At 49.7% G+C, this 25,282-nt stretch overlaps 5 protein-coding genes across 9 annotated transcripts in view; 1 reads left to right on the top strand and 4 right to left on the bottom strand.

Moving 5' to 3' along the window:
- The window catches only part of LOC135394650 (sodium-dependent dopamine transporter-like), an 89,916-nt gene extending 81,468 nt beyond the window's left edge, over nt 1-8,448 (top strand). For all 4 annotated transcript variants that reach the window (XM_064625495.1, XM_064625493.1, XM_064625494.1 and 1 more), the window contains 9 exons: nt 644-778; nt 961-1,189; nt 1,974-2,221; nt 2,331-2,430; nt 2,513-2,613; nt 4,114-4,290; nt 4,414-4,653; nt 5,788-6,021; nt 7,744-8,448. In XM_064625495.1, coding sequence (XP_064481565.1) covers nt 644-778; nt 961-1,189; nt 1,974-2,221; nt 2,331-2,430; nt 2,513-2,613; nt 4,114-4,290; nt 4,414-4,653; nt 5,788-6,021; nt 7,744-7,938 — 1,659 coding nt within the window. In that variant the 3' untranslated portion in view covers nt 7,939-8,448. The remainder of the gene's footprint in view (nt 1-643; nt 779-960; nt 1,190-1,973; nt 2,222-2,330; nt 2,431-2,512; nt 2,614-4,113; nt 4,291-4,413; nt 4,654-5,787; nt 6,022-7,743) is intronic.
- A 2,707-nt stretch (nt 8,449-11,155) lies between these two features.
- On the bottom strand, nt 11,156-15,239 carry LOC135395913 (uncharacterized). Its single transcript, XM_064627000.1, has 4 exons — nt 14,387-15,239; nt 12,622-14,345; nt 12,262-12,560; nt 11,156-12,131 (listed from the first exon to the last, which is right to left on the bottom strand). Exons 1-4 carry the CDS (start codon nt 15,237-15,239, stop codon nt 11,156-11,158), a joined length of 3,852 nt encoding a protein of 1,283 aa, XP_064483070.1.
- Nucleotides 15,240-16,650: 1,411 nt separating this feature from the next.
- Nucleotides 16,651-18,399, bottom strand: LOC135395912 (uncharacterized protein K02A2.6-like). Its single transcript, XM_064626999.1, has one exon. The coding sequence runs from the start codon at nt 18,397-18,399 to the stop codon at nt 16,651-16,653; it is 1,749 nt and encodes a 582-aa protein (XP_064483069.1).
- Nucleotides 18,400-18,413: 14 nt separating this feature from the next.
- Nucleotides 18,414-20,654, bottom strand: LOC135395911 (uncharacterized protein K02A2.6-like). Its single transcript, XM_064626998.1, has one exon. It carries the CDS (start codon nt 20,652-20,654, stop codon nt 18,414-18,416), a length of 2,241 nt encoding a protein of 746 aa, XP_064483068.1.
- A 626-nt stretch (nt 20,655-21,280) lies between these two features.
- LOC135394648 (sushi, von Willebrand factor type A, EGF and pentraxin domain-containing protein 1-like) overlaps nt 21,281-25,282 on the bottom strand; it is a 72,808-nt gene continuing 68,806 nt past the window's right edge. For both annotated transcript variants that reach the window (XM_064625489.1, XM_064625490.1), the window contains 2 exons: nt 23,866-24,068; nt 21,281-23,164 (listed from right to left, as the gene is read on the bottom strand). In XM_064625489.1, the coding sequence (XP_064481559.1) occupies nt 22,980-23,164; nt 23,866-24,068 (388 nt within the window). In that variant the 3' untranslated portion in view covers nt 21,281-22,979. The remainder of the gene's footprint in view (nt 23,165-23,865; nt 24,069-25,282) is intronic.

Here is a 25,282-nt window from a genome sequence, read left to right as displayed (position 1 = left end):
ATAGTTAGTATGGTAGCTTGTTGGTGGCACTTAACCTGACCCGTCAACCCTGTACAACAAAAGCAACTTCTGCCGAAGAAAGAGTTCCGCTATCTGATACGGTTACAGTAGCTTCAGCAACTGGATGTGTAGTTTCGGCGACAGAATGACATATTGACAACAGTTGTGCCGTCTGCTTCGACATCTGTTAAGCGTAATCGTTGGTTGTGTCTTTTGCTCATGTTCGGCGTACTGTATCTTGACGGTTTATCGACTGGCGTTGTGAATGGTATTGCCCACAGGAAAAGCTGAACCTGTCACTGGGCAGGCGGCACATTGAAGAATGTCAAAAACAGTGCAAAGCATTTTAAAACTTGAATTCGGTTTCCTATGTGTATGAGGAAAACATTTCACATGGTGCAGGCTGGCACTCATCTAGATTTCATTCAGGTGACGTTAACACAACACACACACATCATGATACACAACAACACAACACACACACACACACACCATGATACACAACACAACAACAACACACATGCTTTCCTTAAACGACGTAACAGGTTTGTCAGGTGACAAATGTACCCTTGTAGAGCCTAGCGCAAGTGACTATTGCGCTTCTCCTGATGTGTGTGTGTGACATGTACTTACTTCTGTCCAGACAGCCATCCTGCCTGCCATTACTGTCACGCTGTTCCTGTGCGGAATTTTTGGTTCCATAACGAGTGATCCAGGGTTCCAGAATGGGCTTCATTACTACTTCTCCTTTGACTGGAAAGCACTGAGGAAACCAGATGTAAGCGACGTTGGCTCACGATACGACTCAATATCTTTGCATTTGAATGATTGATTGATTGGTAAAGGAAAAGAAATGGAGATGTCTTAGCACTTGTCATCCTTCTTTACATAGTTTGCAGTTAGTGGTTGTCGCACTTACCCAAAGCCAGTATGCCTGTCCTAAACGTGTTTCTTCCTCAGATGTGGAACGACGCTGCAGCTCAGGTAGCGTTAAGTCTGGGCACTGGCACTAGCCTTCTGCAGCTTCTAGGACGCCGCGGTAGCAAATATCGTGGGCTGGTGCACGACGCAGTGATTGTGGTCCTGGTCAACATCGTTGTGTCATTCTTCAGCGGAGTAGTCGTGTTTTCCTGTCTCGGCGCAGTGGCAAAGAAAATCAATCGACCCTGTATCAAGTTCCTCGAGGAAGGTAAGGTGAAAACAGGAGCACCGGTGTTGTGTAAAGCAATGCGTTCTGCAAGTAGGTCACGCTTCTGCGCAGCTCTTCAGTTCCCCCTTTCCCCCAACCGCTGACGTAACCTAACACGGTACATAATTGGCCGCCCCCCCAGCACAACAAACTGGACGCGGAGAGCTCACGTGGGTCGGTTCACGCGGGAAGGAAGCAACAAAGTAACCACAACATCGAGCACGTTGGTTACTCCGCGCCGACCGGTGAGTGGAGGAACGCTGCCCACGTGATTTCTCCGCCCATTTTACCCTCTCCCGCGCAGACGTTCAACAGGGTATAAAGAGAAACTCAGGTCGTGTGATCACTTCACATTGGGCTTGCAAGGCTCTGTACGACTACTCCACCTGGACCAGGCAAGGCCTAAGCTACACGGCGAAGTCCTGATGATTCCCACCGATAGCCATGATTTCAGGGACTGTCGCCATTGCAATACGCCACAATTAGCCGCTTGGGCACCCGCTTCTAGGGAGACGTTTCGAATTTGGAATCGTCCGAGGCGATAGACTAAAGATGGCGACGCCGCCTGAGTGCATGCGCTTCGTAACGAGGAAGGCAGAGGAGGCATCCAGCCTTCTTCGGTCTAGAAGGCGTTTACTCGTCCATGTGCCGTTCCGCTTGACTTGAACATGAGCGACAAAGTATAATAAAACTAACAAGGGTATAGAGACCTTGTCCTGCCTCTCTGCTCTCTTCAGGTGTTCCGATGATGATCTATTTTCTTTTCATGTTTACTTGTCACCAGGTTTTGGGACGCTGTTCTCCGTGATACCAGCGGCACTCGCGAACCTTCCTGGATCTGTAGTGTGCTCTATCCTGTTCTTCTCCCTCTTCGCCCTCCTCTGTCTCGGGCGCATGGAACAGATGGTGCTGACGCTCCTCATGTGTCTCTTGGACAAAGTCTCAAGCAACCGTTTGCGTAAACGTTACTGCTTTTTCGTCCTTGGTGTATGTGGTGCCCTCTTCGCTGTCGGTTCTATCTTCACAACGTCGGTAAGAAACTGTTTTCGATATGCGTTTCTAGTTAGATAATTTATCTTGACTCTTGTTCTTGCAAATTACCACGAACGCACATGTTACCTGACACTATTTTCATTTTCAGGCAGGGATACATGTACTTGCGGTCATGGACACATACGTGTTTTCGTGGGGCGCGTTTCTTCTTGGCTTCCTAGAATGCATCGTCGTTACATGGTTATACGGTAGGCTCAGTCATGGCCGTAATCTACGTTGTTGCACGCGTCACCTTGGCAAACTGCGTTCTGAACATCCCATTCTACACAGGGTTTAAGCAATTTGCTGAAGACTGTGATACTATACTACAACAAACATTAGGAAGCGGCTGGATGGTCATCTGGTCTTTTATTACACCAGGAACCATACTGGTAGGTGTGTTTCAGATTAACTTCTTGCTCACTTGAATCGTACTTTGAATGTCAGTTCATGGCCATCCATCATAGAGATTGAATAAGGCTCCGTCCGTCCGTCCGTCCGTCTGTCTGTCCGCCAGTCTGTCACTCACTATATGCGTGCGTGTTTGCTACCATCAATTGCATTCGCTTATAATAAAAAATCCAACATGTAATGGGGTAGAGTAGCGCAACTTCAGCAGTGAAGCACCTCATGTCATCATCATCATTATCCTGCGTCTGCCTTTGTTGCTGCTGCATGTTGCGTTACAGATACGGGTGAGGTTGGTTGGTTGGTGCTGTTAGGTAGGTACTGGAACCTCCAGGCGGAAACCCTTTCGATGTTTATATAAGTCGCACTTAGGGCGGAACAGCTCCTCAGACTTCTGTTTCAAGCGTGCTAGTGATGCAGACTTCTCAGCCCCGACAAAAGGTGTTTGTTGATCAACTCAAAATACGTGCAGTGGCAAATCATCCTGTTCTTGTACACCTGTCTGACACTTTGTTGGCAAAAGTTCAAGCTTACGGTATGTTTACACATAGTATACTTGTGTTCCATTCACATGGTCTGTACTCCATCGTGGTAAGGTATATATCAGGGTCGTGAAGCTGCCAATTTGGAGTTAGAATCATTCCAGATTTATCAGAGCCCGGAATGGAATGGCGAAAACTGTCCTAGGAATGTGATTGGATTGGAATGGTCTCGGTGCCCCGGTGGTAGTTTCGGCTTCAACCCGCTCGTTTCTGCACGCACGCACACGCGCACACACTCATAGCTCGTGCACACGGTCAAGAGCGAAAATACCTTGTCTTTGTGACTTTCCCGAGCTGCGTAATGTCAATCTCCTGTAGCACTGCTGGGCTTGCCAGTACGGTTACCGGTCCCTTTTCTTTTATTGATGGAATTAAAGGAATGGGGTTGCCAAGACATTCCAGGAGTGGGAATTGGCCATATACCTTTCCATTCAAAAGAATTGAAAGGACTTATCACAAATTTCCATTCCTCGGAATGGAATTGGAACTGAAGGGTAACACCAGTCCGCAATCCCGTAGATAGGCACCTGTGCAGAGGTGCTAACAGCTGGCACTCACCTTCTGGTGATGGTGATGTGATAAAGAAAAATGTGCATGTGAGTTTCGACGAAATCGAACTGGCTTCCCCAGTACGCTCACCTTCTACTTCGGCGTGCATAAGTAGGTCTGTTGTATGTCTAACTAAGAAAGGAAAAATATGTCTTCACACTTGTGTACTACACAGATGCCGTACGTTTGGACTGTGTGCTACCAGAGGCGTTACATTTCGGCGTATTCAGCAACATGAACGCTTGTTTGCTATGCGGTGTTGCATGCAGAGAAAAATTCTAGAGCGCTTCAACCATGAAACATATTTAGCAATCGAGGGGTGACATGTTCGACGTGATATTAGCTGCAGCTTGTGTGTATCCTAAGTCTTTACTTTGTTGTCTCGCTTTCAAGGTCGTCTCCATCTTCACCGCCATGGGCAGTGGGGACATCACATCAGGGCTGTTCAATAAATGCTACTGGGGCCCCATTCTTGGATGGACTTTGTTCACCATCACAGTGATATACATTCCAGGGTACATGCTCTACAAAATCTGTTCCATCTGCTGCAACAGCGAGGAGGCTTGTATAGTAAGCAAATATTTGGAATGGCATTAGTACATCTTCCTTCTGAATTTTACGCGCAGTTGTAATTACTTTTACTTTTTTTTTTGTCGAGTTACCACGCTTATTTGCTGGGCTATTTCTCTGTAGGACTTGAAGAAACAGTTACAACCAATTCCGATCTGCACAAGTGTCATGAAGGCTGACAAGCACACAAAAGATGGCAAGGAATTGACACCAGCTCCTCGAATCCTAGTGATACGGAAAGACGACAACCGTGAACAAGGGCAGGTCTACATTCCATATGGTTTCGTCGTCTGTCCCGAGAGAAGTCCGAAGTCAACACGAACGGGCCACAACAAACTGGTGTTCTCCTCGTTCCCTGATGTGGTATGTATTTACGAACTCGTATCTGCATCTGCGGCATGTGTACAGGCTCGTTTACAGTCCGATGGAGCTGGGCGAAAGCCCGCGCGGCGGACCGCGGCGCTACGCCAGCGGCCGTCGTCCAACGAGTAGAGCGCGTCTCTGCTTCTGGCGTCGGCCGGCGGTAGCTTCGACTACAATGCACCGCGCTTGTCGTTCGAAGCCGCAAACGATCATCAGAATGTGCACGAAACATGCCGGGTGGATGACAAAGATAAGAGAATGGAAGGAGTGCAGAAAAAGTGCGAACCTCAGAACCGTGTGCTCTGTTCTGTGCCGTGCTCCGTGCACCTTCCATTGCGTTGTAAACGCGGATTGTTCTTGATTGCTGTTGAAGTAACGATGTTTCGTCCCATCAATTGACGAATGCAAGAAGTGTTCAGGACAGGTTAGTGAAAGATTGGAGGGGGCGTTGACAAATAAGGTGGTACGGATGCATCAAATGATATCGTGCCGTCGCTTCGCTCCACTCTATCCCGTCGGACCATGATCGAGTGCCGACGGCGAGGCGAGGCGTGACGAACTCTGGCAGGTGGCGTAGAACGTGGCGGAGACTGAAGAAACTTCGCGTTGAACTGTAAACCGACCTTACTTGAGAATCTTTGCGAAGCCGACGCGCTGTTGATATTGAAACATGAAAGGAAGTGCTTGCTGACTGGCCATCCATCTGTCGGCATGGGTTTGCTCCATTCTGCGATTTCGTTCCGCAGTACTCTCGTGGATCAGTCATTTCCCCATAATTTTCTCCATTCCACATTTCCATTTGCTTAAATGTTCCCGGGCTCACAACGATCACCTGCCGCTCTTGACGCATTCATTCTATATGCGTCTTTGATTCATTGATTCATTCTATTGATCAATATAAATACACAAACCCCTAATGGTATGCCTGACTGAGCATGGTGAGGCACTATTCCGGTTAAATATGCGGTATGCTAAACTTCCGATTTGTCTGCGCCTGTCGGGTTCCTTTTAGCTTAGCCTTAGTGGGCTCGCGCTAACACATGTTCTGCTAATTAAAGTATTAAAATTAGTCTAATAAAACATAGCGACGATGGCCTTCCGACGTGTATGTCACACTCCGTTTCTTTCCGTCAGGACCAGTCGTACAGCTTGACGGACAGCAACGTCACCAAATTGATGCCTCCACCACGCTGCGATGAGATCTTCTTTTACACGCCACAAATGTCTAAACTGCGGCGAAAACTTCGAAGTTCATCCGCGGAACAGCTGCCACAAACTCCGTCCAGCTCATCTTCGGTGTTACCCGAAATGCCTGCATCAGACACAGCTAGTCCTATAATGGTGAAAGAGAGAAGCGAGAGCTCCAATGTGAGTATTATTTCCTTTCTTCATCGGAATTTCTTCATCCTATATTCAGCTTCAACAGGCGTGTCACTCTATTTCATTATTCTTGTGCACGGTCTACAACGTTTCGTTACCAGTTCCAACCATTTCCAGACCTAAAGTCATTCAAACGTTAGCCGTGAGCCAAGAGTTCCCATCCATCGTCCTGTATACAGTGCAGGTATAGCACGTCGAAAGTCTGAGAGTTTTTAGAGCTTATTTCATATCTCCTGGAAGATGACGACCCAGCATCGCAAAAAGAAAAGAAAAAGACTGCATTTGTCACAACCATATTATTTATGCAGCTTATAATCCAACTAATAAAAGCCTGAATGTTTCCTCCTTTCAGAACAGACAACAAAAAACTGTTCATAATCCGCATCAATCCAGCGTAACCTCTCTTTTCCACAAGTTTAACATTGTATTTGTGACGTCATGCTAGACTCGCCATAGATTTATGAGACCAATCGATTGTAATATGTCCTGAGCAGGCTTCATATCTGCAACTCTTTGATTTGCCTCATTTCCTGTACTGTTAGGACGTGATCGTGTAATATAGGCACATGGGAGTAATCTCTGTACCCCTCGCACTGTTCGCGCTCTAACGACTTCCTAACTCCTTGGACTTTCGAAAGACATATTACCCTTGTGCCAGTACATGCTTCGTGCAATCAGAGGGCGTACTGACCCCTCTCCCTACCTAGTTTCTGTCCCTATCCTGACTTCTATCTCGACTTCTGTCTCTAGTCCCGCTGCTGTCGACAACCTGGCGTGTGTTGCTTACCTCTAAACACCTGCTCCTGTCACCTACTTGGCTCACCTGTTCTTCCACCAGCAACCTGCTTCTGCCACCTACTTGGCTTCTGACGCTTACCTGGCTTCTGTTACCTTCTTGGCCATTGGCCCTTAACTGTCTCTTGTCTCTTCCCCGCCTTCTACCTATCTTATGTCCTTAGCCACAAGAATGAATGTATACGGGAAAAGTGGATTGGCTTTTGCGGCTGCAATGCGGAAGAACAGGTCGCAATGTTTTCTATTTGTCAACAGGGAGAGATCACCCGTCGAGTAAATATATCGTCATCAAAAATGGACGTGTACTGTCACTCACCACACTGTCACTTGTTACATGCGGAGCGATCGACATCCCCATCAGCTACGACGCACCCGCATGTGTGATCTCAGTTGCGTGTGTCACGTGTGTGTGCGAGTTTTTGTGCCTCATCGTTTTCATCGTCATCCCGCTCCTATATTAACCACATGCACTGAGGCATGGTACCGCAATTGTTGCGGTGAATCACCTCATCCCGTCGCCATTCATGTAGTTGTTGTCATGTTGTTGATCGACATCCGTCTGGACCCAGGCAGCACATACTGAAAGTCGAGTGCAATAGGGGTGGACGCTATGTATCTTATCAATGTTCTTTAGTGTCACGAGTCTATTCAAGGCCTTCCACCTACCCGTCCACCCCTATTGCACTCGAGTTTCAGTACATTGTGCTGCTTGGGGGGGGGGATATAGGTTTATTGCAAAGAAAAAACAAAAAGAGGGGAAAGGTTAACCTGGCTCGAAAAGCCGACTTGCTATTCCCGCGTAAAAAAAAACACGAAAAGAAAAGAGGCGCAGGCTCAGCGCGATCTCTGGGGGGAGCAGTGAACATAGTCTTCAGTAAAACCAGTGACTCATTATGTCTCCTCCGTTATTTCCAGGGCAAGTCGACGCCATCGAACGAAGAATCGTCAAGTGGGGACAATCGTATCGTGCTGTCACCTACCAGATTATCGAGGCTATCTCGCCAAGACAGCGACGAACCGAAGCTTGTGCATGCCAAGGTTCTTACGTGGCAGGACGCAGACAAATGTGGTGATCGCCCAATGTCCCCTGTGAGAACATCTAATGTCTAGTTCCCTGTGCTAGTGGAAGCTAGGCCCGGAAGTGAGGCCCGTCCTGACGGAAAAGTCCTTGGGGTGTGTTCGTGTACATATTGTGTGACGTACTCTTAGTTGATTGCGAATGCAAACAAAGTACAAAGTGACTGGACTGAAGACTTTTAGACTTCGCGCGCTTTTCTTTTGCTATGAATTTTAATGTGCTCAGCAATCGGCAAGGGACGTCTATACCGAATACTGTTCATCACGTGTGCTGTAGAGAGATGCTGGATTTTATCGTTCTACGTTACCCTTATCGATGCTATCATTTTGCAGTGTATTATTCACATATTCAACGCTTCTGGGATGGCACTCATATAGGAAGCATTTTATTTTTGTCCCACTTACAAAGGTCCCTTAGGCCATACATCTTGGTGCCATAGTCCAGCGACATCTGCTAAGAAACTTCAGACGGCGATCACCCATTCATTTATCGCACATGATCGTTTATTGCATTAATCATATTAATAAAGCCTGTGAAGTATCTCGCTTGCGTAAACGATATCCATGGAAACGCCTTGGTAACACTGGTCAACCACTTGTTCGGGCATCACCTTAGAAGGTGTACTTAGCGCAATGCTCCCTGTAGATATGACTTTTCTGAACGATCTGCCTCACGGCGTCCTAGTGCTCCAGGGGAATGTGCGTATCCATTGGGATGGGTTCGCAGGGAACTTTGGCGACGTTAGTAGTATAGGACTTGTGCTAAACTACGACAATGTTAAACTACGACAATGTTAAACTACGACATGGACCTGTGGGTCCTGCCCTGAGCCCTGCGCGTATTTTTCCCAGCGCAGATTAGTGTCAGCAGCGAACGGGTTGCGGTGGTAATGTTGGAGGCAGCTTGCCTTGTTGGCTTCACAGCTGTGGGCATCGTTACCAGCATGGCTGGTATGTGAGGTGGTGATTATAAGAGAGAGATGCAGAGGGTGTGAAGTAAGCTGGATAGGTGGTTATCCTGCACTCAAAGCCGGAAACCGACCTGTACCTAAGGCATTATAGAAGCCTCCAAGGGGGTCTCGTTACGCATAGAAGGCTGCATAAATTCTGGGCGCCCATGCGTCTCGCGGAAAGTCAGCCACTGTGTTGTGCAGTGGCCTTGAGGGTATCATTCTTGCAGTCTGCAAAAAAATTCTGGCGTGCCTTTTCGTACACGAAGTTGCCCTTTAGAATGTGCTCGATGGTCTCAGGTTTATGGCTGTGCCTGCAATTTGCGTTATCCACCGCGCTAATTTTGAGCGGCATCAAGTTACTCCGCGCTGACGCGGTTAGAAGGCTGTGGTGGCCACACGAGCATGCCTAGAGTTGCTGTACAGTGTACCCTACCTTCCTGCTTCTTGAGAGACTGGTACATCCTCCATCCTCCAATCACAGTTGTCCTGTCCTGCTCTTCCACCTCTTATGAGAAAAATGTATAGCCCATACGGGAGATAGAACTCCTAACCGTTGGTTGTCGAAGGACAACGCCTTGCCGCAGACCTATGAGCGCAACTCTGCGTATGATACACGCCCACACAACCATAAGCTGCCGATCGACGCTCCAGACACGATACTCTGTGGACGCTAGGTACAGCTGTGAAAAAAAAAAAAAAAGCAATTGCGCGCGTGGCTTTTCTGAAGGAACGCCAGGAAGAGCTGCGGGGGGGGGGGGGAAGAGGACCGTTCCCATTTCGTGTGGAGTACCGTTGGTAATATCGCAAGCTTCTAGCCAGCTCTTTTGCCTTTCACATTCTCCACTCTGGCACTCCCCGTGGATATCACTGTTCACTTCTCTGCGATGACGTTCGAGTTGCAGTTTAATAATGAATTACAAGGGCGCGAACGACGGAATAAAGGAAGTGGAAGGAATAACGACCACGTGAGCGTGCGGCAAACCAAAAACGTTCCTTGGTTTTTACACATCGTGGGTGTTATTACTGTAAGCCACTTCACGATAGTGCACTCTGTGCACGACAACAGAGAGATTTAGTGCATCCTACGCTCTTTGGCGTACGTTAGGGATAGCGTAGGGTGCATTAAAACTCACTAATGTCAGCGAAACTCGCGCGTTAGCGGCTTACCTCACGAGACTACTTACCACTACCTCGAATGAAATGGCAACGGACCGCTTACCTCTCGAAGCTGTTCCGGTACGGTGGTGCTTCTTCAGAAAAGCCGCGCGTCTCGCGCGCTATGAAGTTTGTCCACAGTGGTACGTACCAGAGATGTACGCATTGCATCCGAGAGAAGCTGCATCAGCGTCCCTACAACCTTTCTAAAGAAGACGAGAATACTCGAAAGCAATGGATTCAGACAGCCGCTGTGTACGCTTAGGGGACCTTGTGTGCACCTATTTGGGCTCCACGTATTGAGTGCATAATCAAGTAGAGAATTGCAATTATCGACTCATGCTGCATCGTTGTTCAAAAGCCGACATGATGCTACTAGAGACGATAGAGAGTTTTAGCTAAACGTTACGCAGCGAACGGAAGGAACGCTATTCTCCATGTGAGCAAGAGCGCATTCGCGGGAACGCAGGCACTGCGTCCGCATTTTACGTTGGAACGATCGGCTCATCTTTTTTGCGTTCCGTCCCTTACGTTGTTTTCGTCCCAAAAAACAAGATGGCTGCCTGGAACACCTCGTCGACTGTGTCCCAAGTGAAGACTACAAGACTACGCTTCAGTACGAGGCACTACATCATCTTCTTAAGAGAAGCCGTATACCTTGTACCATTCGGAAACACGAACCTGTGGTCTCTGGATACTGCCAACCAAGTCCGAGTGAGCACTGAGCAGTTGCATCCGCCATCACGACGGGTGACAGCGATGAACTGACCGGTAGGGGTTGTCCGTTGTCCTTTCGTTTGTTGGAAGAACAACGAATTTGGTTTAACACGCGAAGAAATAATTAAAAAAACAGAGCGCGAAAACGTAGTTATAGCAGGTAATTCGTTCAGAGAGAGATGCCTAGGCAACTTCGGAACGGTAGTTCATATAATCTCCGTTGGATAGCAACACAGTTCTCACCGTACCGTTCGTAGCGTTGCCTGACAATCTGCTAAAACTCTGTGGTTGATGGACGGACCAGGCAGGAAGTACAAGAAGGCTTTAATACTGTGGCCGTTTGCCACCAACTACTAGAAACGAATGAATGGGGCTCGCAGGCACCAGGAGCGCGAGAGGGGCGTGACACAAGTGTCTTGGCTTCGTCACGGAGCGGCGCGCCGTCTGCTACATGGCCCCCCCGCTGGAGACAGTGCCAAACTGTCTGACCATGTAACGGTCTTGGCTGCAGGTTGGTGGGACAGAGGAGTAGTGTTGGGCCGACGACGTTGAAGGGGGAACGGGACGTCGGGGAGAGCCGCGACGACTGGCGGGCAAGCTTCGACGTAGGCCGGCTTCAGACGGTCGACACTCACAGTGTCGTGCGTGCCGTTGAGATTTACACGGTAGTTCTTGCCGGCGCGACCAAGTACAGGATGAGGACCGGAATAAGGCGGTGTCAGGGATTTCCGTATAGCGTCAGCGCGAACGAAAACGTGGGTGGCGCTCTGGAGGTCTTGTGGAACGTAGGGCTTGTATGACGAGGATGGGCGAGGCCGGACGGGACGAATGGAGCTGAAAAAGTCGTGAAGGTGCCGCACGAAGTGTGATGATGTGCTACACTGATTTGAAGAGGCGAAAAATTCTCCAGGCAGGCGCAGGGCCCTGCCGTAGACGAGCTCCGCCGGGCTGGCACCAAGGTCAGGCTTGAGCGCGGCACGGAGTCCAAGAAGGCCGATAGGGAGGTGGGCCGACCAGTGCGTTCGGTCTTCGTGGGCAATGAGTGCAGCTTTTAATTGACGGTGCATGCACTCGACAATGCCGTTGGATGCGGGATGGTACGATGTCGTCCGCACCCGGGCAGTTCCGAGCAAGTTGGTGAAGGCGGAGAAGAGGGCACTTTCAAACTGTCTGCCGCGGTCCGTAGTAACGTGAGACGGAACGCCGAATCGGGAGATCCATGCCGAGAGGAAGGTAGCGGCGACAGTTTCGGCCGTCATGTCGGGCATTGGCACCGCCTCTGGCCAACGGGTGAACCGGTCGATCGCTGTCAACATGTACCGGAAACCGGATGACGGAGGCAAGGGGCCCACTATGTCCAGATGCACCACGTCGAAGCGAGTGTCGGGAAGGGCAAACGGGCTATGGGGGGCGATCGTGTGGCGATGCACCTTTGATCGTTGACAGGGCAGGCAGGCGCGGACCCAAGCACGAACGTCAGCACGTAGCGAGGGCCAAACATAACGCACGCTGATCATGTGCTGGGACGCACGAACGCCGGGATGCGCAAGGTCGTGCAGGGAATGGAAAATCGCTCGGCGAAGACCGGCGGGAACGAAAGGCCTGGGCTGGGCTCCGGACGGTATCGCAACACAGCATCAGCTGAGAGTCGGGAATGGCGACGTCGGTAAGCTTCAGGGAGGTGGTGTTGGAAGCGCGCAAGCGGGTGAGCTCGTCGTCGGAGGTCTGGGCCTGGGCGATAAGCTCAGGGGAGAGTTGCGGGTCGATGGCGTTCAGGTGCGCAAGCCTGCTCAATGCGTCGGCCGGAGAGTTGTCCGCCCCACGGACGTGCTGGATGTCAGTGGAAAACTCCGCGATGTAGGAGAGATGGCGGATTTCTCGGGGGGAGTACCGACTGCTGGCGGAACGGAAGGCATGCGTCAAGGCTTGTGGTCGGAAAGGATGGAAAACCGACGGCCTTCCGGAAATGCCGGAAATGCCGCACGGCAAGGTAGGCAGACAGCAGTTCACGGCCAAAAGTGCTGTAGTTTCCCTCTGGAGGTTGGAGGGCTTTGGAGAAGAAAGCCGTGGGCCGCCAATCGCCGTCGATCTGCTGTTGGACGACTGCCCCGACGGCGACATTAGACGCGTCGACCATGAGTACTGTTGGGGCGTCATGTTGCGGGTGATACAGTAGCGTCGACTGGGCGAGGTCGCCTTTGATCTTGGTGAAGGCGGCATCGGTTGTCGGGGTCCACGGTAAAGGAGACGTGTTAGATTTCCCGCCGGCGAGCAGTTCTTCAAGAGGACGTAGGGTCTCTGCGCAGTGCGGAATAAAACGCCGGTAAAAATTTATAAGGCCGAGAAAGCGGCGCAGTTGTCGGAGGGACTCAGGACGGGGGAAGTTGGTTATGGCCTCGACCTTGCCTTCCAGGGGGGCAATGCCTTCAGAAGTGACTCGGTGGCCTAAGAACTCAGTGGAGGCGACACCGAATTCACACTTCGCCACGTTCACGACGATGCCATGGTCAGTCAGGCGCTGGAACAGCAGGCGAAGGTGGCGTTCGTGTTCTTGAGGTGAGGAGCTTGCCACCAAAATATCGTCTATATAAGCAAAAACAAAAGGAAGCCCTCGGACGACGCAATCGATGAAACGTTGGAACGTTTGAGCCGCATTTCGTAAGCCGAAGGGCATGCGTGGAAACTCAAACAGTCCAAACGGTGTCGTAATAGCTGTCTTGATAATGTCCTCTGGAGCGACGGGAATCTGGTGGTAAGCTTTCATTAGATCTATTTTGCTGAAGATTTTGGCGCCGTGCAGGTTGCTGGTGAAATCTTGAAGCCTGGGGAGGGGATACCGGTCGGGTGTTGTGACCAGGTTTAATGCGCGAAAGTCGCCACATGGGCGCCAGTCCCCCGTCTTCTTAGGCACCATGTGAAGTGGGGATGACCAGTTGCTAGAAGAGGGACGGGCGACACCAATGGAGAGCATGTGGTCGAATTCCGCGCGAGCTATCTTGAGCTTTTCGGGCGCCAAGGGACGCGGGCGAGCGAAGACTGGTGCACCAGTGGTGTTGATATAGTGCACGACATCATGTGTCACAGGCTTCGTCCAGTCCGGTGCACGAGTGAGGCTAGGAAAGTCGCACAGGATCGCCGCATAAGGCGACATAAGTGCAGAGATTGTTGGGCCGCTCGGAGGGGGAAGGTCGCTAGCCGAGGCTGCTGGAACGGAGAGTGAGGTGGACGTGTCCACGAGTCTCTTGCGAGCGACGTCGACGGTGAGGCGGAAATGATGGAGAAAATCTGCTCCCAAAATGGCTCTGTCGACGGCGGCCACCAAAAATAACCATGGAAAGTTTCGTCGCAGGCCTAGGTTTAGGGTGAGGGAGCGCTGCGTGTACACGGGAATTCCGGTATTGTTGACGGCAGTGAGATGAAAAAGCGGGGGGCGCTTTTTGTCGAGGGCAGAGGCAGGGAGCACGCTAACTTCGGCGCCCGTATCGACCAGGAATTTGGTGTGGGATGCCTGGTCCACCACGAAGTAAAGTCGGCTGCCTGGATTGCCGGAGACTGCCGCAGCCACTAGCGGTCTCCGCCGGAGTTTTCCGCCCAGGAGCAAGGAAGAATGCAGTGCTGGGCGTTGGAGCCAAAACGACGATGGTAACGGCAGAGACGGGATGGCTGTTGTGGCGTAGGTGTGGGAGAACGGGGACGACTGTTGTAACGACGTCGTGGGGACCTTGATCCTCGCCGCCGAGTGTCGTTGCGGGACTGCACGGTCAGCTGTTCTACCAGGGTCGAAAGACGGGCGAGATCGGCTTGGAGCTGCGCCACGGCACCCGTGAGGTTCGAAGGATGGGTGTCAGTAATAGCGGCGCAAGTGGCTGGTCCTGACGCAACTGCGTGGGAGAAGGAGGCGGCAGCAGGAATTGCAGCGACTTGCGGAGGGGAGACCTCCATAATCTTGTCTGCGTGAGCGGCCAGGTCTTGCAGAGGGTGGGTGGTGGCTGTGGCCAAAATCATTTGCACGTTCGCGGGCAGGCGGCTCAGGAAGAGCTCCTTTAAGAGGGTGGGATCAAAGGTCGCCGCGCGATCGGCAAGGAGATTTTGCATGTCGCGTAGGAGTTGACTCGGGCGGCGATCACCAAGCTCTTCGGCGGTCAGAAGCTGTTGGAGGCGCTTACGCTCCGATGCTGTAGTGCGCTCCAGGATGGCAGTCTTCAGGGCATCGAAGGGAGCGTTCGCTGGAGGAGCAGACAGGATATCGACTACCTGGGCGGCAATGTCTTGCGGAAGCACGCTGACAACGTGGCGGAATTTGGTGAGCTGAGTGGTGATGTGCGCGAGTTCAAATTGGCACTCCACCTGCAAAAACCACACAGCTGGGTTCTGAGGCCAAAAGGGGGGAAGCCGAACGGCGAAATGCTGCACGGCTGCAGAGGTGGGCGGGGCCGTGCTAGACGGTGAGGCAGCGGGCGGAAAGGCGCCGGGTACGTTCACGGCGGGGCTTGCTGGCGGTGGGTCCATGTCCGGTTTTGTTCGGGTCACCAATGTAGTTGATGGACGGACCAGGCAGGAAGTACAAGAAGGCTTTAATACTGTGGCCGTTTGCCACCAACTACTGGAAACGAATGAATGGGGCTCGCAGGCACCAGGAGCGCGAGAGGGGCGTGACACAAGTGTTGGCTTCGTCTGCGTCACGGAGCGGCGCGCCGTCTGCTACAACTCTCTTGCTATCCGTTTGACGGTACCGAAGTACAGACTCCGCGTTAATGTTCCGTACGTTACGGAACGGTCTACTAAAGCTCTCTGGTAAATTATTCCTTGTCGTATGTCTTTCGCGTACCCTTGGAGGCACCGTATACGTCAAGTATGTATGTGAGTTCAAATAATTAATTGTAGGACGTGCGTGACTGTGGAAGTGGTTATATTCGCAGTTCTGATCAACACCGAATTCGGACAGAGTCGTCGTATGGTGAATATTTCGCTGGGCCTGTTTTCGCGATGCACTTCCTGTATGTTGGAGCTATAACAAACCCTTCCTTGGAGAACGGTATAAAGTCCCGCGAATCGGTATAGTTAAGGGAAGAGTCTCAGGAGGAGAGCCGCCCACCGATATATTCCGAATAGAGACTGCTCTGGGCGATCCCGGAGGCACTTTATTGGAGAGTTTGACGCAAACGTTACAACGAAGAGCTGAGGGTGCAAGGACATTACAAACAGCGAATATATCGCCCTAAAAGTGCCTTCGATGCCAGCAACTTTTCTTGTTGTTTTTTTTTTTTTCTTTCTTCCGCATCATGTGATTTCTTCACGTCACTTCCTTCCACGGAATAAGTCGATTGCCGTGTCACGTTTTTGGACCTGTTATCTCGTTTCCGATGTACAACTCTCTCCTGTCTCGTGGTACCGACTGATAAGCACGCATGCTCGGTGCAGGGACGGACGCAGCACGCGTCTCAACTGGCAGCGGGAACGCAGCGTGACCAGAGGATACAAATGCTATTGGAACATACTGGAGTGGCTTTGTCCGGAAATTTACACCTAGTTCGCACTGTTTCAGTTGGGTTGGTAGGAAGGCCCTGGTGGTGAGGCAAACTGGTGTTTGTAGTGTGGTTAAAGACGTATTGTGCGACAGAGTACGCTCATGGCTTGACTGGCTGCCGTGTATGTGCCGTTTCGAAGAAACTGAGGGATGCCTCTAGAGACATGAATGGAGTCTGAGATGAACACAACGTGAGCTGTGTTGTATTTTCCAACTGTTTAATTGATATTACATCAGAGTACATAGGAGCATAGTTTCCATTACGGGAGTCTGTGCGCGACTGACGCGTTGAGCGCGTGTTACACTGTGTTGCGCAATATCCCACAGTTGCCAGGGGCGATCGTTTATCTGCCGATATCAGCCGAACACGACATCTCCTCCCCGCCAAATTCTTTAGCCCAGTCCCACAATCAGCCTTTCCGGAGGTCTTCTTTTTCGTTGGGGACGGGGCGTCTTTGCGACTTGTGCATTCCCATTTCCTAGATCAAGGACTGCTGTATTCGGAGCGTGCACATTCTCAGGAGTCGTGTGCAACTCGCTCGGAGGAGTATCTTCTGCTTCTGGTTGGTGTGGTCGATCCGCTACCATGGGCTCTGGAACACCAGAGTCATTTGAAGTTGGTCCGCGGTTTTCTTCTCGAGCGTTTTGACGTTCGCAGGCACCCGGTTTCAGCTGGTCGATGTGCCGGCGCCAGACTTTGTCACCAACCTTTACTTCATAGGACAATGGTCCGTGGCGTCTGAGGACAAGACCAGTGGTCCACTTATCGGTTCCTCTGTAGTCACGAACAGAAACATGTTGTCCCGGTTCAAAGTAACGTTCTCTTCCATGGTTCCGCTCGAACAATTTATCTTGCTTGTCTCGTATACTGTCTTGAACACTTGTCCTGATAAGTGACCGGCGGGTGCGAATTTCGCGTCCCAGGAAGAGTTTAGACGGAGTTTCTCCAGTCGTTGTGTGGGGGCAAGTGCGATATGCAATAAGGAACTTTGCGAGATTCTCGTGGATACTCCCTTCCCCCTGCATAGATTTCAGGCTTGATTTGAGTGTCTGGACAAAACGCTCAGCAAGTCCATTGGTTGCTGGGTGGTATGGTGCTGTCAAGGAATGTTGAATTCCATTGTTCCTCATGAACTCCATGAACACGCTTGATGTGAACTGTGGTCCATTGTCAGTGACGATACGTTCGGGTATGCCGTTTCTGGCAAAGATCGTCCGTAGGACATCTACAGTGTGAGAAGCAGTAGTAGAGCTCATGACGATTACTTCAGGCCATTTGGAGAAGGCGTCCACAACTACCAGGAACATTTTATCTTGGAATGGCCCGGCGAAGTCCAAGTGGACTCGTTTCCATGGTCCGTTAGGAATTTCCCACGGATGATATGGAGCCTTAGGTGGCTCATTTTGGTTCTTCAGACAACCTTCGCAATTCTTTGCAACAGCTTCGATGTCATGATCGATGTTTGGCCACCATACGTAGGATCGTGCCAAAGCTTTCATTTTAACGATTCCCATGTGACCACGGTGAAGTTCGTCAAGAATTGACTGTACGAGTTTCGCGGGAATGACGGTGCGAGTGCCCCATGTTAGAACTCCTTGTTGCACAGATAGTTCATCTTTGCGTCGGATGTAAGGCACAAGATCTTCGTCCGAGTTAGAACTGTCCCAGCCATTCATGACATTCCAATATATCTTGGACAGAATAACATCTCGTCGGGTTGCGTCTCGCAGTGTTGAATGAGTAACAGGAAGTTGCTCAAATTGGCTTAAATGGTAAAGCTCAGCTTCATCTGGGCCCTCCGGTGGAACATCCGGTAGAGGTAACCGTGACAAACTGTCAGCATTGCCGTTGTCTTCTGACCTCTTATACACTATGTCGTAGTCCATGCCGGAGAGAAAGAGAGCATAGCGTTGGAGACGTGCTGCTTGCATTGCAGGTATACCCTTCATTGGCGAGAAGATCTGCGTCAATGGTTGATGGTCCGTTATAAGTCTGAAATGTCGGCCATATAAATAAGCGTAGAACTTCTGTACTCCCCAGATAATGGCTAGGGCCTCTTTGTCAATTTGTGAGTAGTTCTTTTCTGCCGTTTTAAGGGTTCTCGAGGAAAATGCGATTGGCCTTTCCGTCCCATCAGGCATTTCGTGAGAAAGAACTACGCCGAGACCATGTGGTCCGGCATCACAAGCGAGACGGAGTGGTAGCTGCGGATTGTAGTGGACAAGGACTGTGTCAGACGCAATAATTTCTTTGCTTTTTGGAAGGCTACCTTGCAGTCTTTTGTCCATTTCCACTTTGCAGATTTTTCCAAAAGTGCGTGCAAAGGTCGCAAAACATTTGCGCTGTCCGGAATAAATTTTCCGTAGTAGTTGATTAGCCCAAGAAAGGAACGCAGCTGGCTGACGTTTTGCGGTGCTGGAGCTTCAAGTACAGCACGGATCTTGTCTTGGGTCTTGTGTAAACCTTCGCTGCTGATCTTGTATCCGCAGTACACAATGCTGTCCTGGAAGAAGGAGCACTTCTGCAGGTTTGCTTTTAGTCCAAACGATTCCAGGCGCTTGAGGACTTTCGAAAGATTTTCGAGATGATCCTCTTCAGCAGTACCACTCACTAATATGTCGTCTTGCGTTGCATGTGTCATAGGAACACCCTGTAGAACTTGTTCGATGGTGCGTTGCCAGATCGCAGGTGCGGGAGCAATGCCAAACACCATCCTGTTATACCGGAAGAGTCCCTTTTCTGTATTGATAGTTAGCAAATGCTTGGACTTCTCATCCACTTCCATTTGAAGGAATGCTTGCCGGAGGTCAATTTTTGTATATTTCTGACCACCAGATAACTTCGCGAAAATGTCCTCAACCAGTGGTAGAGGATACTGATCCACGACTAAGTGTTGATTGATGGTGCTTTTGAAATCTCCACATATCCTGACTGTCCCATTGGGTTTTACTACAGGAACTATGGGAGTAGCCCATTCACTGACATTGACTTTGGTCAGAATACCTTCCGATTCTAGTCGGTCCAATTCGGCAAAGACTTTTTCCTTGAGTGCGTATGGAACTTGACGGGCACGAAAGAACTTGGGCTGAACATTTTCCTTCAAGTTTAAGGTTGCCTTGATTCCATTCAACTTCCCGATGGAGTCTTCAAATACCACCTTGTGAGTTTCTAGAATCTGGTTCAGCTTATTTTTGACTTCTTCTTGAGAAGCTTTCGTTGCAGTCGACGTCTTGAAGATTCCATTTGTTTCTTCAAGCAACTTGAATTCTTGAATCCACTCTCGGCCAAACAGTGCTGGTCCTGGGGTTCTTGCAACATAGAGTTGGAGCCTTGAACATTTCTCTCGAAATTTTACTTGAACTGTGGCCACGCCATCAGGTACGAAGCATTCACTTGTCACAGTTCGAAATTTCATGGAGGTAGGTTCCAGTGGAATGTGGCTGAAATGCTTCGAGTAGACAACTTGGGGTACAATAGTATACTTTGACCCTGTGTCCATTTCCATTGGAATTACATGGCCCTCAATTTCTGGTTTTAACCAAATGGGCTCGCATCCACCACCAGTGACGTGCGCTAGTAGCTCTGAGTCAATACCCTGGCGAATGGTTCCAACATTTTCAGCCTTTGAAGTATTTGTAGTGTCCTTCTTTTTGGTTTGCTTCGTTTTAGCTTCAGTGGACGACTTGTTTGCTGCAAGATTTCTGCAGGCGGGACGTATATGACCCTTCATGTTGCAGTGGAGGCATACAGCGTCGAGGTATCGGCATTTCGAAGGAACATGACCCTTCTTGTTGCAGCGGAAGCACTTCTTTTCCTCGTCTCGAACTTTCGAAACACTAGACGCGGCTCCGTTTATGCTTTCTCTTTTGGTATGTAGTTCCTCCACACCTTTGGCTGCGAGCTCACATGACACCGCTTCTTGAAGCGCCTTTGTCAAGGTCAAATCCTTCATGGTGAGCATGCGCTGTTGAACAGAGGTGCTTTGCAGGCCACAGACAAATTTGTCTCTAAGGGCTTCGTCAAGGAATGTGCCAAAATTGCAATGTTCGGAGAGTTTACGTAACTCAGCCAAAAACTCACTTACTGATTCGGACTGTCCTTGAACACGATTGTAGAAACGATGCCGCTCTGACATTTCCAACGGCGTCGGAGAGAAATAGTCCGTGAGGTACTTTTTGATCTCGTTGAACTTTAACTCCGAAGGCTTCTTTGGGCATGTCAATTTGCGGAGAGTGTTATATGTTTTCGCTCCCATGCTGGTTATAAGCGCTGCCACTTTCTTGTCTTCTTGAAGATTGTTGAGGACAAAATACTCCTCTACACGTTCAACGTACGAGGTCCAGCTCTCGACGTTTTCATCGAAGGCATCAAGTCTTCCGACAAGGGGTGCACTCATTTTAGTACCAAATTCCTGTACTCACAGTCGGCAGATCGATGATTCTACGTCATAAGACACATGCGATCAGTCGATGATTCCATCGATGTGGGAGATCCCATCGGTGTGAGAGATCCCATCGGTGTGAGAGATCCCATCGGTGTGAGAGATCCCATCCTCGTCGCCATTTGTTGTATTTTCCAACTGTTTAATTGATATTACATCAGAGTACATAGGAGCATAGTTTCCATTACGGGAGTCTGTGCGCGACTGACGCGTTGAGCGCGTGTTACACTGTGTTGCGCAATATCCCACAGTTGCCAGGGGCGATCGTTTATCTGCCGATATCAGCCGAACACGACAAGCTGGTGCAGCAAAGGGATTAATAATGGCTTTCTTAGTGAACCGCAACACGACGAGCAATTGGGCTAGCTGCTGTGCCTCATCATGCTTTCTTAGTGAGCTGCACGGACTAGTGGACCTCGTTGTTTGTAAGTACGAGAGTTTGCTTTTCATCGCAGTTGTCCTACGACATGAAACCCTTCCTTCTGCACCGATCTTGCAGATTTATCAACTCTCACTGGCAATACTTCAATTATTTTTCATTCCGTAGTCAATGTACGGCCTTCCAACACAAACAGCTTGCGTGCTTTAGATTTTTTATTTGCTATGAGCGTTTTATTTACACGTGTTTGAATAAATCAAATTCTACTCATCATGTTGCACAGTGGAAAAGAGCAGTAAAACCTTGGCTTCTGAAGTGCCGGGGTAGTTGGGTAGCGAGATACGTGAACAACGAAGATACAGCAGCACATAGAAATTCATTAATTCACATTCGCTCGCCTTCTGAAAACGTGTGTTAAGCAGCACAAGCAGTTCTATCAGTCCCATTTGACTGTTCTCACCTGCAGATGCGTGTGCTCGAGGTTTGTCGTACAGGTTGGGACAAAAGTTTACGGAACACGCGAGCGGCGTACTTTTTCTACGGTGCGACACCCTAGCTGCCGGCGGAAGCGAGTGGGTTCACCGTCTCGGAGAGGTGGAAGGGTGCGCTGTCAGCGACACACAGCGGTAGCTTCCAGTTCCCAGACACACCCAGGCGACACCGGAACTACCACAGTGTCTCTCTAACAGCACACGCTTCCACCCCTCCGAGGCAGTGAACATACCTGCTTCCGCCGGCCGCTAGGGTGTCGCACCGAAGAAAAAGTACGCCACAAGCGTGTTCCGTAAACTTGTGTCCCAACCTGCACCTATGATGTCACGGATAATCAACCCACATGTGTGTGAACACTTGTAAAACGCTTCGCACGTGCAATCGTCTAATCATCGCTTTCAAATATTTTATAGTGTCAGCAATGACAGCTTCAGATATGCACAGACGGTAGCAACATCAACACTCGTCAAGATTCGAGCACCAAAAATCTGGACCAGTCTCCCAAATGGAACTGCGTAATGCATTCGAGACACCATCCTTCTCGGCGAAGGTTCTGTATCGTTAAAAACAGATAGTTTCCCGTGGAGGCGATAGGATGTGATGAGGGCGAATATTATTGCTCAGTTAGTGGACGAATTCAAGATAGTACGCAAAACACAACCCTCTTTGAGGCGCGGTCGGTTGGCTGTCGGTTCAGCCAACACCTCCTAGAGGCATCAGACCTGCGCCCCACGTGACACAGCGTCACACACGAAGGCCTGCTGTGGATGCTGGTATGACGTCAATGAAAGAGCAAACAAGAGAAAGGCTCGAAGCAGCTCGCAAAGCTCGTGCAGGCCTCCGTGAGTTGGGGAGTGCGCAGGCCTTCTACTATCTTGGAGGTGTTGGTTTATCCTGAAGAATCTCGACTATTGCGTGGCGTTATGAGTATGACGCAGTGGATTTGTTTCTGCCCGCCTTAGGGTTCTTTGACCAGCGGTGGGGTTCCAAAGAGAAATTGAAACTTCGAGGCTAGTGTGGCAGCGCGTTAACTACCAATCTCTATACGATGCCGGTGCTGCCATGTTTCTTGTCATCGGTATGCGCGTCCGTGCAGAGTTCAAGTAGCAAAGCAAGGGAAAGTGCATTGTTCGCTGTGGCCATCGTCTAACAGTGGATCTAGTGGAATAATGGTGCCCCGGAGAAAGGAAGAAAGTTTTCACTTTCAGCTTTTAACTGTTGACTGAGTACGGCTAGTACAGGTCACGCTAATGATAGTAATAGGAAGAAAGAGGTAACACTCGAAGCCAAGGTTTGCTCATGAAGAAGTGGCGCTTTTCAACATTGGTGGAAAGTGCAAAAGAGAAGCACAGCGTGAGATGGGGAGAGCAATATTGTGTTCTGAAATGGAACGAGTCTTTCTTTAATGCCTAACCACAGAGCGACGCGTCCACACATCGCCCGCGACGAAACACTTTGTCCTCGGGGCAGAAGCATCCGGGTAAACAGCGGGTCGTCTTGAGAATACCGTACACCGGGATGTCCGTCCTAGGACAGAAGCGGTTCTGCAGTGGCCCGCAGGTCATGAAGGTCATGCCTGGTGGACATCGGGATTCTAGAACGAGAGAGCGTCGTTAACTGTGACCCAACAAAGGACTACAACCTGCATAAGCAAACGTGAAATGCACATGTCTGAGTGAGAGCCACTAAGAAAAGAACACGCGTGCACAGACCTGAAGAGCTGGACACTTCATTCATAGATCAGTAGAGGAACGGGAAAGGCAACAAACTCCTACTCTATCTCTCTTTTCTGTTTCTGGAGTCGTGTCTGGAGCACTCGTGAATGAGTGGACTCCTCGACGCGTACACTCATGCATATTACGGTTGATTGGTGTGCAGTAATGAGAATGTTGCTTTCCATTTTTTGTTCCAAAATTATATCATCTCAAAAACATGCTAGCCACACAAAGGCAGGCAGGAGCCGACAGTTCTTCTGGCCTCTTGGAATATGAACAGTGATGACAGTTCCATGCGACTTTAGCGCGATCTTTGTAAATCATTACAGGAAATGCTTCGTACACAAAAGTATACAATTGCAGGAATCAGATATCATTCTGAACAGAAATTATTAGAATGAATTGTGTTAGTTATGTGTGTAATAATTGTTCACAAATTGTGCTATCGCTCAATACAAATTGTGCTCACTTAAAAATTGAACCTGATGAGGAAAAACCACAACAACAAAAAACACGTGTGCGATCTCAATTGTCACGGGGTCAAGTAGGGGAGAAGCCTAAGTGTCCACTTAACACTCACCACAAAGCAACATCAGTTTTTGAAGTCGTTCGGGCAGGTAGTCACTTGTGATATTGTTTTTCTCGCACTCGAGTCTAAAGCCGAGGAAGGCGTCACAGAAGCAGAGCTCGTTCCCTTTGCAGCTACACATGGCATCTTTGCATGATGCTACGAAATCGTACGGCCTCCTCATCTGTCGATAGCACATATCAAAGCCTCTTCCCCTGAAAAATTCACACGAAGGTTTCTTTTTATTACTACGTTACGGCAGAAGGCGTGTTAAATATTCTGTATTAGATATGTCTGTAGCGTTTCTTCCTCGACAAACGGAGTAGAGCGCTAACATTTATGGTGACCAGGTGTGTCAGAAACAAACAAACAAACAACAACAACAAAATATATATTGGACTATATAGTCGTGTTCAACTAGCCCGTTGAAAAGTGCAGCGAGGCAACAAGCAAGCGGCTTACATGTTTGGCGGCATTTAAGAGCTTGTTCCTTATATCCACCACGCGACATGACATAGACGTGAACATAGCTGAGCGAACTGCGAGACCATATAGCTGAGCAACTCTCTCATGAGAGGCCTCACGAGTGCCCGTCACTGTCACCCTCACTTTACCGCGACATCAGGTGAACGTGAGTGAAGTCCAGCAGCCGATGAGGCCACTCATGAGTGCACTCATGAGACCTCGCCCTTCGCGTGGCCTATTGTGAGAGCACTCACAGATAATACCGTGTTGCGCATGATGCCTATTATGAATGCACTCACGGATGACGCCTTGTCGTGCTTGAGGCCTGTATTGCGGCCTGTGCGGGCCTGTATTGCGGGTGCACCCATGAATGAGACCCTGCCGCGCATGAGGGCCGTTGTGAGTGCAATATTTCATATAGTGGGTTTTAAAGATGGCATGTGCTGTGTTTTCGAGGTTTTATGTAACCTCTTCTATGAGCACAACTGAGCATTATAAAATCCATTATGTATTACTTTGCACATCGGTTCTCCTCCACCACGTCCACTCGGCGCCGCTGTCGTTGCTCTTACTGGACTAAGGGACAACTGCTTTACGGGAATATACTGTCGGAGCTTTTTGAAGGGATCATTGTCAAGCCAAAGATGGACATACTCTGTCTTGGAAGAGATGCGTGTGCAGCCTTTCATTCTTGTTACCGGCAACAAGGCATCATTCGAGAATATACGTCATCTCGCCCCAGCACAATAAGCGATTGACACATGACAGCGTCATGACACTTCGAAGATTCACTAAACTCTTAGTCACTGGTCACAACATTACATTTGAATGGGTCCCTGGCCGCATATAGGCTTGTATGGAAACACCCGAGTTGACGGCGCAATGAGACGAGCTGCATCTGATGACTTAACCTGTGGCCCTTGCGCGTCTGCCGCTGACAGCCTCCACATGCCGTCCACATGTT

This window comes from Ornithodoros turicata, chromosome 5 (genome assembly GCF_037126465.1).
Source record: "Ornithodoros turicata isolate Travis chromosome 5, ASM3712646v1, whole genome shotgun sequence".
Classification (NCBI taxonomy): domain Eukaryota; kingdom Metazoa; phylum Arthropoda; class Arachnida; order Ixodida; family Argasidae; genus Ornithodoros; species Ornithodoros turicata.
This window is presented reverse-complemented; position numbering and strand designations above follow the sequence as displayed.

What these genes read in the sequence shown, in the direction of transcription:
- LOC135395911 (XM_064626998.1), bottom strand. Translation starts at nt 20,654, where the DNA reads ATGAGTGCACCCCTTGTCGGAAGACTTGATGCCTTCGATGAAAACGTC.
- LOC135395913 (XM_064627000.1), bottom strand. Translation starts at nt 15,239, where the DNA reads ATGGACCCACCGCCAGCAAGCCCCGCCGTGAACGTACCCGGCGCCTTT. An exon ending in TACGCCACAACAGCCATCCC is followed by an intron (nt 14,346 to 14,386) that starts GTCTCTGCCGTT and finishes TCCAACGCCCAG; the next exon opens with CACTGCATTCTTCCTTGCTC. An exon ending in TTCCGTTCCGCCAGCAGTCG is followed by an intron (nt 12,561 to 12,621) that starts GTACTCCCCCCG and finishes ACTGACATCCAG; the next exon opens with CACGTCCGTGGGGCGGACAA.
- LOC135395912 (XM_064626999.1), bottom strand. Translation starts at nt 18,399, where the DNA reads ATGCCTGATGGGACGGAAAGGCCAATCGCATTTTCCTCGAGAACCCTT.